This window comes from Osmerus mordax, chromosome 13 (genome assembly GCF_038355195.1).
Source record: "Osmerus mordax isolate fOsmMor3 chromosome 13, fOsmMor3.pri, whole genome shotgun sequence".
NCBI classification, from domain to species: domain Eukaryota; kingdom Metazoa; phylum Chordata; class Actinopteri; order Osmeriformes; family Osmeridae; genus Osmerus; species Osmerus mordax.
The window spans coordinates 13357373-13370298 of NC_090062.1; the positions used below are offsets into that span (position 1 = coordinate 13357373).

The window sequence follows — 12926 nt, forward strand, 5'->3', positions numbered from 1 at the left end:
ATTTTTTGTTGTTAGAAACAGACTCACCAAGCAATGGTTGGATATTTTTCTTTTTATTCATACACTACTAAAGATCCTAGGAGGCAAGGTATTACCTTTGAATAATTTCAAAAAGCACTGCAGTCTTAGAAATTACAAAATGTTAAAATACAAAATGTACACGAAATGACAAGGCTCTGTAAACATCAGCTAAACCTGTATTTCCCTTTATTTTACAAAACATTATTTTATATATATTTATAGATATATATATGTCCCCAACCTTTAGGAATGACATCCATTTCAAAGTATCAAAAATAGAGTTCTACTTCTGTGTCGCTGTACCTGTATGTAAAATGGGAACATAATTGATCGGTCTTTGGTTTGACAGAAGAGGACATCTGGGTCAGTATTAGCAGGGTCTTCCCAGCCCCATAACCAGCCACCCAGCTAACGTCCTGTCCAAAAATTACCCAAAGGTTCTTCCTAAATCAACACGGAAGAGCGTACAGACAACCAACAATTGGTATTCGAACATGAGTTAAGGCATTGCTACAGTTTACAAAGTCGTGACATCTATTTGAAACCGTTCAACAAGTGACAAAGTTCATGAGAGGGAAAACAAACACATTACAAATCCGTCATTTGTATTTGATGCCAAATGTCCCATCGTCATGTTGTGGTTTGCATAGCCTAATGCAACTGTGTGCTTTTTTGTCGTTGAAAGCCAGTTAGGACTTGCTTATGTACAATTTATTGGGTACAAACACACATACACACAAGCACACACTATACTATTAAGACGCTTGCACTGTGTCCTTTACAAGACAAATTGACTGACTTTTTATACAGAAAGAATAAATCTGGTGTGCTTATCTAGAGCATTCGATCAAAGCATCTAAGCCGTCTACAACTACAGGCATCAAGGTTTTCTTTTTTCTGTTTTATATTTTTGGGGTTTTTAAAGGCATCACGCAGGGTTTTAGTGCATAGCAGGATTAGTCTTGTTTCCACCTGGGCATGACTGACAAAACTTTCCTAAACGCCCCCCTCAGAAAAAAACAACAAAAAACATGCAAAAGCGCCAGTCAAAGACAACTCATTAAGGCAAACAGCCAAAGACATTTTTCATAGAGTGGTCATCTATCTTTTTTTTTCTTTTTTTTTGCAGGCCAATTTAACCCAAAAACGTATTTCTCTTTTCTGTGCCATCCATCCATCCACCCATCCCTCTATCATTCAGAATTAGGCTCCACATCCTCTAAAAGACCTTGAAATACTCAGTCTTTACCGATTCTTTGGAAAATGTTTCTATAATACTCAAATTGTACTGTAATATGCATTTATAGTTGTTGTTATTGCTGTGAGAATTCCATCCATTCCACTGTGCATATCTCCCAAAGGGGACCTTTTCAGTTTATTAGAAAAGAGAATCACAAATATTATACACCAGGTTGTAGGTGACTGGATGAAGGACTGACCCAAGTGAAGACACTGACCAGTGATTGTCACGGAGCTGGTGGCAGAACCACCCTCATTCGGCAGTGTCCTTAGAACTATCCTGGACTTTGTTGTTTGGAGTGTGGGGTCCTGACTTTACACAAATACAGTGGACTATATATATATAAAGGCCTATATATAAAATATATTTTTCTACAGTTCCAATGTGCACAGTTATCATAGATCCAATAGAACATGGACCAAGCTGCCATAGCAGCCAGGTATGGTGGTTGTTACTGAGTGGAAGGCACACAGGGGATCCCTGGAGATCAGGTGACTTATTGCGTGACAGAGCGCAGAGGAACTCGGCAAATCTGCCTCTGTGGATCATTCAGACGCCGTCGTTCAGCCGTAACACCACCTGTCCTGCTCAAGCGCACACAGACGAGTGATCTAGCCACCCATTTCCAAAAGTTATGTTTCACATTCGTTTGAAATCACTTCCACCGACCCACTCATAAATCTATATTACTACAATGCAAGAGTCAACCTCATTCAGCGAGAACGTCAGCTGTGCAAAACAAACAAAAGCTCTTGCTGTTATTCAAAGCTGCTATGTGTTAATAAGGCATTTGTTCAACCTGAAAAGGAGGAAGGGGGGGGAGCAATAATGTACAGATATCTACAAGGCTGGAAGTACACTAGAAGTGTGGAATGTTGCATATTACAGATCCTGTCCAGCATCGTGGAAACGGGTAAATCACACACACACGCACGCACACACACGCACGCACACACATGTACCTCCAGACCTGAGACCAGGGGGCAGGAGAGGAGAACACTCTCCAGCCCAACTGAGCTTCAGAGGGAACACACACGAGGGCCTATGCTGGTGGCAGGATGAGAACACACATCGCTTTGTGAACAGGCTGCTTCACCCTACTATCCTGTCCCGACTGACACCCGGGCCAATAGAAAAAAAAGCAAGATGCAGTTTCTAGCGCACGGTGTGAACGTCACTGTCATTGGAGGCAGCCACGTTGGCATGAGCCAATCAGATCTGTTCCGCTGCATAGAACCTGCTTGAGTGGAGGGGGCCAGTTTCTGAACCAAAGATCTTCTCACTGGGCCTGAAGAGTAACCTGTGGAGAGCGGGCGAGCAATGTCTCGCCGCGTCCCTGCCTCACCTGACTGGGGCACTTGCACTGCTGGACGCGACCTGCAGAGCGGGCTTTCAGCCCTGCAACCCGCACGTGTGCACTGTTAGCCTCAACACGGGTGCAACTGTGCCTGGGAGATGTGTCATGCCTGTGGGTGTGAGAGTCATGCGCGCGTGTTGGCCTGTGGTGTACTTGTGCACAAGGAGTAGTGTGTGTTGCAATACTAGGGGGGTTGATTAGGAGTGTCCGGGCAGGTCCAGGAGGTGTAGAGGAGGCCTCTCAGCACAGAGTCTCTCTCTGGCCTGCCTTGCCCTGTCCTGGGGAGGCAGGGGCAGGGAGCAGGGCTGTGGATGGAGCTGGGGGCTGGAGTTGGGGCTGGAGTTGGGGCTGGAGTTGGGGCTGGAGGCTGGAGTTGGGGGCTGGGAGCTGGAGCTGGGGGCTGGGATGTGGGGGCTGGGGGCTGGAGCTGGGGACTGGGAGCTGGGACTGGGAGTAGCAGGGCGTGTGGAGGCCTGGCAGTAGTCTGGGCTATGAATGGTTGTGTGCTGCTGACTGAGCGTGTGCACCTGGAGTCTGGGACATGTCCCGGCCGATGATCTCATTCACTGCAACACAAGAACACAAGACGCTGGGTAAGCGCACGGGTCATAACATCGGTAAACACTTCATTGGCTAATTATAGTTATTGTGAACGTGTACCAGAAGTGGGTCACTGCTCGTGGTGGATTAAACTCTTTCTAGCCAGCAGAGGGCGACACTGCACTGCTCAACAGGTGATTCAACGGTTAAAAAAGGCAAAGCAGTCAAGGGCAGTTGAGGAGGGGAAAAACTCAATCATACCAAGCCTATCACTCAAAGGTTAGACGTTGGAATGAAATAATCACCGGTGATTAACACAAAGACGGAGAGAAAACCAATTCCCCAGCTTGTGTGTATGTTAAACTCAACCTTTCACGGCCTCCAGAGTATGACCAAAATGCGTCACGGGTATAAAAACCATCCTCCATTTATTTAATGGGCGAGAGCAAGCTGTCCATTATTTCATTAGGCATTTATTGGCTGTGGAGTATGTTTCCTCTTGTTCGTCATTGGGGTTTGTGGTTGTAGCAAAAGGAGTTGAATAAAACCAACCCATTGTTAAAGCACATGTTCTCTGCCCTGGAGAGCCACTCATGTGCATTAAAGTCATTCCTCTGCCAGTCCTGTGAGGCCCCTGATATTTCATAAATAACAGTAGGATCTCGCCCGCCTCTCAGGTCTGTTTTTCAAGGGCCTCCAACAGAGGCCTGATTGTGTTATTGGTACGCCGGACATTTTCTGCTCACACCAGCCCCGGTGTCTCAGTGGGCTGCCCCACGGGGTGCCAGTAAAATCCACAGCCAAAACGTAAATCAACTTCCAACCTATAAACTGCAGGGTACACTCCATAGCTTCACCTGGGTAAGGAAATACGGCAGATGGAGAGAGAGAGAGAGAGAGAGGATGGAGAGAGAGAGAGAGAGAGAGAGAGAGAGAGAGAGAGGAGAGAGAGAGAGAGAGGGGGGGGAGAGAGAGAGAGGATGGAGAGAGAGAGAGGGGGGGAGAGAGAGAGGAGGGAGAGAGAGACAGGGGAGGGAGAGAGAGAGAGAGAGAGAGAGAGAAAGAGAGGAGGGAGAGAGAGAGAGATAATTACATAGTGAGAAAGAGAAAGAGTGCAAGTGGAATGTTATTTCATTTGACGAAATATTTTCCACGAGCAGTCGCGATGGGAAGCTTTGCATAATTTCCTGTAAAATAGTTGATCAACGCATTGACACGTCAGATATATGATTGTGGAAAAGTGTGGATTCACCAAACTGGTTCAGATTCTAACCTTGGAGACCACCTATGACACAGGAACAGAGTTGGGGAGATTGACAGACGGACAGGCCTGTCCATACATGGCAACAGCACACACCAACATGGCTATGGGGAATTCTTTTCTCCCTACAATGCAGTTGTGCAACCCTGTTGTGAAATCACTCGTTCCCTAAACCAGGGCCCAGACAGGTCAGGACGAGCAGGGCTTCAGCCCATCAATCAACCGTTTGTGAAAGTAGATTAAAACTCACTGTACTGGTGATGATGAGTACAACATCATCACTTTGTAAATTACGAGACATGATTTGGAATAAAATAAAACAAAAAGGTGGAAACACTTTTTAGAAGGGAAAAGACTTTCATGGAAGTTCTTGTCTCTGTTTTAGCCTAATTATTGTTACAAATATACTGTTGATTGATTTATGATTGCAGTTCCAATAAGGGGGTACCCAAGAGAATTAAAAAACCCTCGCCTTGTACGCTTTTAAATAAAGAAATTCCCTCAGATGTGTGACTATATGACCACTTATTGCTCTGCATCACTAATGCCTAATGCAACCATAAATCTACGACTCTACCACGCCTTACCCACTTTATGCTTACTGATCCAGATGTGAATAGCTTCTAAACAAGCTCTAAGCTCTGTAAAGCGACCTTTGAGTACTTTAAGTAGTAGAAAGCACTATATAAGATCAATTCATTCATTAATTAAACAAATGCTTTTTTTGGTGACAGGAGATTTGGTTTCATTCTATTTGCCTGAGTTTCTCATGAACTGAGAGGGTTATCTGTTCCATGACAGAAATGGAAGGTGTTGTATTTGTTTACGTGAGCTGCTTATGTGACAGAGGCCTTTGTGCTTGGCCACTTTCTCACATCATCCTGTTAGCGTGGGCGCTTCTTCCTCTGTCATCAGCTAGAGCACCAGCACACAGACACACACACACACACACCATGCGCACACACACCATGCGCACACACACCAGGCGCACACACACACACACAACCACACCTGCATACACAAGCAGCTACATTAAATTCCCTAAATAAAAATGCATCAAATACAACTGTATGAATTACTGGTACTTATAACAACCTTTTACGAGGGAGCTTGTGCATTTATTCATTACTGGCTCGTCAAAACTAATTATAACGGTGCATTTAGATTGCAATAAATATTTCTACCAATGTTGTTAAGTAAGAACATTTAGACGGGTCCATCTGAAACAGAGCAGACTTCATCGCATACGGAAATTCCGATTGATTCTCCGACAAGCCAGCTCACGCATCCACAGGCAACGCACGGGTGTGCACAAATACACCTACATATGCCACTCCTCTGCAGATGACCCCATGGCCAGAAGATATTGGTCTGCAGTGAGGTCAGTGCATGATGTCACAGGTACCAGTGAAACCTTGGTAACCGGCCGTCAGGATCATCTACATTAGCATGAATGGTGTAGCCTGTGCTTTAGCGTGTCTTGTTGAGGCAACCCTAAGCATTCACCCGCCACCAAGTAAAACCATTCACAGTACCTTGGTAGAGGAGAGCCGGACAAGATTCAAAAGTCAATTGAAATGCGTCATTTTTGAACTCATTCTAAAACCCTGAGACATTGATTTACCGTACACTTGTCTTAGTCATCTGAAGAACAGGAAAGCTTATCTTTGATCTGTGCTTGGCCTTACAACTATTGTTCTTCGAGATCTCACATCGAGTCATCTTCTCATGACTCCACAGCAGAAACCCGGTGATTCACCCCGGGCGTGCTTTCGTATTGGTGGGTCCCAGTCCCTCCCGAGTAGGGACATCCTCTACAGGTGAACGTCTGTAGAACCCTGAACAGAATGAATGTCTTCGCACAGCACCACCACCAGTCGGCCTAGTAGTCTCTCTACCTTGGCTCTGTGGTTCTCTCTTTTTTTTTGGGGGGGGGGGGGGGGGGGGGTATAACTCACGACAGCGTGATTTGTGTCTAGAGATTTGGTCTTAATCACATTCAAACTGCCTCTCTGTATTTAAGAGCTAACGCCTTCCCTCCCAGCTAGGTGACCTAGGATGATTATGGTCAGGAGTTGGACCTCCTGAGCCAAGCACCCTCGCCCCTGTCTGACGGGAAGAGGACATCAGTCAGAGTCTAAAGACATGTCACAGCTGGGTCTAAAAGGGGAGAAGTCATATTAATCACAGTTAAAACAGCCCCCAGCCAAATCTGAATGGAGTGCCCATTCTGGCCCCGATTCGTCATTTCCAGATCAGCATAACATCATCGAATCTAAAAGTCGACAAGAATCTCTGTGTCGACGTGTCTAAACTCTCTGTCTGAAAAGAGATGTGATAATTATTCCTAATATGAAACAGAAGGGGAACATTCACATGTTCATTTTTGGGGAGACAAACAGGTTGTCAGTGAGCATGGAAAATGCCTCATTATCACCCTTCTTGACAGGTTATGAAATACAATTCCCTGACACTGAAGTGAGCACGTAAGAGAAAATTTACTTCGAGCGTAGCCCCGGCTTAAGAAAATAACACAAAGACTGAAGCAATTGTTCGGCGAATGAAGAAAATATGCTACAGTGGAAAGCCCTTGTGCACAGTGACAGGCAAGACTCTGATTTGTCTGAAAGGGGGAACGTCAGCAGAACACTTGTTTCCACTTGGGCCGTGTAACGACATGCGTGACACTAACAGCCCAGTGGGGAAGACACTCGTTCAGTCAAAGGGATGAATCCACAATCCAAAGGGTTGCTTGTGGAAACTGCCTGAAAGTTCAGCCTTGTTTGGGGGGGGGGGGGGGGGGGGTAACACCTCAGGTTCTATTTCTTACCTCTCTGACAACCTTTTTCTGGCTTCTTCACGTCTGAAAACACACAGTAGACCGTTCTTTAACACAGAGCCTGCGTTTTCCGTTTTGACTAAGTCACTCTGTGAATCACAGGAGGGTTCCGTTGGTTGAGCCTGTGAGTGACTCAACAGAGCCCCGGCCTCTGATCCTGGCCACGGACGGCTGCTCACAGGCAGCCGAGAGGCAACCGCAAGAACGGGCTTAGGGAGAGGAAGCCACCAGGAGCCTGAAGGGTCATCCAGACGGGTCGGCTTAACCTCACTACAACGTCTGGGAGCCCTGTGCAGCAGCTCAGCCTCATCTTCAAGTCAACAGCAAACCCCGTTGCTTTCCGGAGGGATTCTCAAAGGTGACGTCAGCGGAGGCCGTGGTCCGCTGAGGTCCAGTGGGAGCCTGGTCCCATCGGGCCTGCATGGAGGCTGCTGGGAGCACAGTGGGCTAGGATGACTCACATGGATGTGTGTAGCATGTCAAGGTGGCCCACGTGACCGGGACAAGACACAGTGTCTCTCTGGAAGCCTGACATACACGTCATCTCTGTTCCCCAGGTCACTCCATACCAAACCTCCACAAGTTTGTTATGAAGGTGGTTGTGTGTCATGTGGTACAGTTCAGTTCCTTTTCCAGCAGGTCTGTGGAAACACTCTCTATCGGAAACCAGATATCCACCCTGACAGTGGAGCACAGCTCCAGTAGCAGTGCAACAACACAGGGGCTTTCATCATAGCTGTTGGCGAAAGAGTGCGTGTAAACAGCGGATTCCAATTCAAAACCGTTTGGAGGGGTGTTCCCTTAAAAATAAAACGAATGAAACATTGTTCTTGTTCCATTTCCTGAGAAGAGAATCAACATGTTGGCCTCATCAACATGTTGGCCTCATCAACATGTTGGCCTCATCACCGTGGCGAGATTGCTGGGTTTTCCCGCCTGGCCAGCATCGTGAAAGAAAAAGCTGCAGAAACACACGACCTCAACGCCAGAGCGCCAGGCTCTGCCTAGGCCGCGGAATTACTCTCCATAAGTCCTTAATTGTATGGAAAGACGACAGACGTAAAGCCTGTTTCCCCTTGTTTTTCGGGAGGGGTGGGGGGAGTAGGGGGGACAGGCTGAATGTTTGTGATTGTATTTAACAAGCGACATTTGGTGGAGGCTTGTGTTTTCCTACTGCTGTAATGTTTCTTTTTTTTCTTTGAACTTTCCTTCAGATGAATGAGAGGGTTTTTATTCATTTCCTACTCCAGGCTGAATGCAATCTCAGCCTCAGTCCCGGCCCTCGGCCCTGTCACGGGACTAGCCGCAGTGGAACCGAGACACGGAGGAGAACTTTCTCACGTTCGCTGGTTGAAGACAGTCAACGTGCGACTCAGGGAGACCCTTTGCTTGTCCTCATCTGACCAGCTCTCAACCAAACACAATCTAAGTGTACATTCAAAGTGTGTAGTGTCTAGTAAGGCTATATTTAGTTTATTGCATTATGAAATGCCCCTGTGTTACTGAAGCAGAGTAAAGGGTTTCAGAAGAGTAGGGGGGGCTGATGTGACTCTGTAGTCATCGACTGACAACTGTGCTTCTCTTGGGAGCCATAGTTACAGACCCAAGATTAGAGCCTTGTTTTAAATTTAGACTGCTGTGTGTTTGTCTGGGTGCACAGGATGGGCCGGTGGGAAGGTATGTGGCAATGCTCTGGGTTACGGGAGCACAGAGCGCTGCCTCGGAGGGAGAAAACATGTCCGTGACAACTGCGTGTGTCATTTACAACGTGCCGTGCCATCACTTACTTGAGGTGATGCACTTAGGTCGGCTATTTTGTATGCATAAATGCATGTTGGGTGAACTTGAATGTTTATATTTATACCTCCCCCGGTACATATGTGTGTGTGTGTGTGCGTTCAGTGCAGAGAGGTTGCAGAGTCTTCTCTGGCGTAGAGTGGGAGCAGCAGGCCCTGCCTATTATTAACCCACAATGCCGTGCTCACACCAGGAGGCAGCTGTGCGCCCAGGCAGGAGAGCAAACAAAAGACGCAGGCCGCGACGTGGGCCCACGCTGCAAACACAGGGCGAGTTGGGCTGATTAATTAGATAAACACACGGGTCGGCACCACGAGTGCTGCAGAGTCTGTCGCCATGACGGCCCTAATCACCCTCACAGGAGTGTTCGCTCTCACAGGCCCGCAGTGTGAGGAGAGGACAGGGGAGGGGAGGAGAGGAAAGAGGAGAAGAGAGAGGAGAGGACAGGGGAGGGGAGGAGAGGAAAGAGGAGAAGATAGAGGAGAGGACAGGGGAGGAGAGGAGAGAGGAGAGAGAAGACAGGGGAGGAGAGGAGAGAGAAGACAGGGGAGGAGAGGAGAGAGAAGACAGGGGAGGAGAGGAGAAGAGAGTGGAGAGGACGGGATGAGAGGAGTGCAACAGGCCTAACCATGCTGTACTTTACTGTACCACACTGCACTATTAATAGGCTACTACCCCTGCTCCTCCTACAGGACCAAGGGTTAGACTCTGTGAGCACACAATGCCATAGACCAGACTTAATTAATTCCTTCATGGTAAGGAAAGCGTAAGTAGCGTACAGCACGGTAAAGCCAATTACAATCTACTGCACAGTCTTAGATAAGACCTCAAACAGTCGGATGGGATCCTAAACTCGTTGATCCATATGTCAGTCTGTGAACCTCCCTGGGCTGCACGTGCACTCTTACACCCGCACCCGGGCCCGTGTGAGCGAGCGTGCGTGCACACCTCCCGCGTGGTCCGGGGACCACGTCAGCGAGGCCATCTGCTACCTCGTCGCAGCTCTTTCTCCCAGTGACGTGGCATATGCTCACGCCGACAGGGGTCTTTGTGGGTGACACGACAGAACGGCGACCATGCTAAGGAATGGCGCTCAACCAAGACGCCTTTCACGACAGACCCTTAAGACTCTTTAACCCAGGTAGGCTCAGCACATCCACACTGATGGGAATACAGTCCATGAATCATTAATAGGGCTACAATGATGATATGTAGATGAGCTTTCCAGACAAGTGTGCTGAGCTGTAGTCTGGTCTATTTAAGGTGCCGCTCTGACCCGATAAAACTCTGTTAGGGGACTCTGAAATGCTTCATAACATGGCCTACAGAGCCAGAGTGACACGGAAGCTATTTATAACCCTCGCTCTGGGGGAGCTCCTAATCCCGGCTGATCTGTGTCAGTCAGAACTTTCTCAAACACTTTTTCTCGTTGTTTTCCCGAGCTGCGTCTCGGGGGGAGACCGAGGCAGCGAGAGAGCAACTTTTGAAAGTGTGTGTGTGTGTGCGCAAGGGTGTGTGTGGATGCAAGTGTGTATGTGTGTGAAAAAAAAGGGGGGAGGACGATTAGAGAAAATGTGTGAGTGGATACGTGATCGATACTGAAACAGAAAGTAGAAAGAAACATTTTTGATAGCGTGTGCATAACTGTGTGCGTGAGAGCGTATGCATTTGCATTACACTTGTGTACTCCCCGACAGTTGGCCTTTCACACATGGCTTATTGATAATGGGCTGTGTTAATTAGCGTGACCCTTGCTGGAGCACAATATTGCACCTCCTGATGCAGCCACTCCAGGCTGTTCATTAACCAAGTGCTATTGCCTGCTCATTTGATTACGCGACCTGGATTTTGCAAATGTAGGAATGGCTTTGCATGGCAGAGTAGAAACTAGACTGAAAATGAGGAATTGAGATTTTTCTGGGGTGTGCTACTTGCTGAGGGAGGATTCTCGTCTAGAGAAGCCCCGATGTGTGTGACTACCCTCCTTAGGTCAGCTTGTGACGGTGCTTTAGTCAACAAGACCTCGGGCTTCCTAATTAGCAAGGCAAAGGCTTTGTCTGTACACAGACTCACGTCAACAGAGAAAACACTCTCTCTCCTTCTGTCTCTCTCACACACAACCACACGCACCGCGCACACACTGTAATTACTGCAGCTAACAACTGTGGTCTCTGTGGTCCAAACATGACAGTGCTTTCGGAGTGGCCCTGCTGATGTAATATGCTCTTCATCCTAAGGAGCCAAAGACAACGTGTAATTAATCTCCTAACTCTGGAGATAACGCTATTTGTGATGAGGCCACTAATGCGGTAGTCATTAGCCTATTGTGCTATGATATTCAATACGACCGCATGGATATACACTGTATAACCCTGTGTACACAACTGCCTCTTCAAATGGTGGCTGAAATACAATCACTTTAATGAGTGATCATTTTACCCTGGGGAATACAGCAAGTATGGTGGAGTATAGGTTTACCTCAAATTAGCTTATCATCAGGCCGTATCACATGTGTTCCCTTCAACCTTTTATCCAGAAATATAGATTAATGGTATATGGCGCTCTATATTTACCTCCAAGAGAACCAACACAGGAAAAAAAGAGTGAGAGGAGAGCAGACAAGCAGAGACGCAGAGACGCAGAGGCGGTGTCTCACCATCATCCAGAGTGATGTCCTGCAGCCCTATGGAGCGGAACGTGGGCTCCCTCTCTTCTGGCTCTTGCTTGATGTTCAGGTTCTCCTCCTCCTCCGGAGAAGGAAAGGGGCCCTGGGAGGCCAGGGGGGGGTGCCCCAGGGGCCCTACTGGAGACAGGCTGGCCATGACCGGGCTGCTGGCCTGGGGGGAGGGCTGGCCCGAGCGCTGCAGCGGCCCCAGGGGGCTGCCCGTGGGGGAGGGCGAGGTGGGTGACTGGTATGGCAGCTGGTGGAGCTGGGGGGAGGATGGGCCGGAGTGGGGCGAGGGCACCATTCTGGGTGGGGCGCTGGATGGGGTGGGGCAGGAGGCGGACCTCTTCCCAACGGGGTGGTAACCCATGGCGCGCTGCAGCTGAGGGGAGGGCTGTCCCAGGGGGTGGCTGGGGGAGGGAACCTGGGCCGGGTTGGGGCAGTGGTAGCCCAGTGTGTGCAGGTGAGGGGACGAGTGGGTCAGAGGCTGGCTTGGTGTGCTGTTGGGGTTTGGGCTGGGGGCGGTGGGGGAATTGGAGGAGGGAGGGGGATGGTACACCATACTCAGCCCCATTGGGTGAGGGGGGGGAGGGTCCTGTTGGAAAGGCATCCTCTCGTAGCCCTGGGGGGCCCCGGTGTTCATGGGAAGACTGGGTTGACCGTTGTAGGGCATGTTGTGCCCGTGCCCGTGGACGTGGCTGTGCATAGGCTGGTAGGCGGCCCTGGGGGGAGGGGCGGAGGAGCCGGGGTGAAATGTCATGTGACAGTCTGGAGGCGTGTGGAGGCTGCGGCCCTGGAGGTGGGGCAGGTGCTGGAAGGATGGGGAGCCCATGGGGGGGCAGGAGGACTGCAGGGGGAGCAGGTTGGGGCCGGGGCCTGGGGCCAGGCCGCGAGGGGAGCTGGACAGAAGGCTGTCCGGCGGGTGTCCCTGCTCAGGGGAAGGCAGCTGGGTGCGGACAAGGCTGGCAGGATGGGGCATGGACATGGACATGGGGGGCACAGCAGGGGCGTCCATATCTTCTCTGAGCTCCTGCTTTACCAGGACTGGAGGGGGAAATAAAGATGAAGACAGAGAGAGGGGCGGGGTTAATTCGTTTTTTATCATACAATCGTCTAGATGTGTCATTGTGAATGAATGTGTGCATAATGATCAACATGAACAACTGATTTCCATGAAACAAGATAGTAATCAGTAATAGGTTTTCC

General features: G+C 48.9%; 1 protein-coding gene across 2 annotated transcripts in view; it reads right to left on the reverse strand.

Moving 5' to 3' along the window:
- Nucleotides 1–43: 43 nt before the first annotated feature.
- The window catches only part of nfatc3a (nuclear factor of activated T cells 3a), a 46023-nt gene continuing 33140 nt past the window's right edge, over nt 44–12926 (reverse strand). For both annotated transcript variants that reach the window (XM_067248754.1, XM_067248755.1), the window contains exons 9-10: nt 11712–12764; nt 44–3184 (exon numbers count right to left, since the gene is read on the reverse strand). In XM_067248754.1, coding sequence (XP_067104855.1) covers nt 3108–3184; nt 11712–12764 — 1130 coding nt within the window. In that variant the 3' untranslated portion in view covers nt 44–3107. The remainder of the gene's footprint in view (nt 3185–11711; nt 12765–12926) is intronic.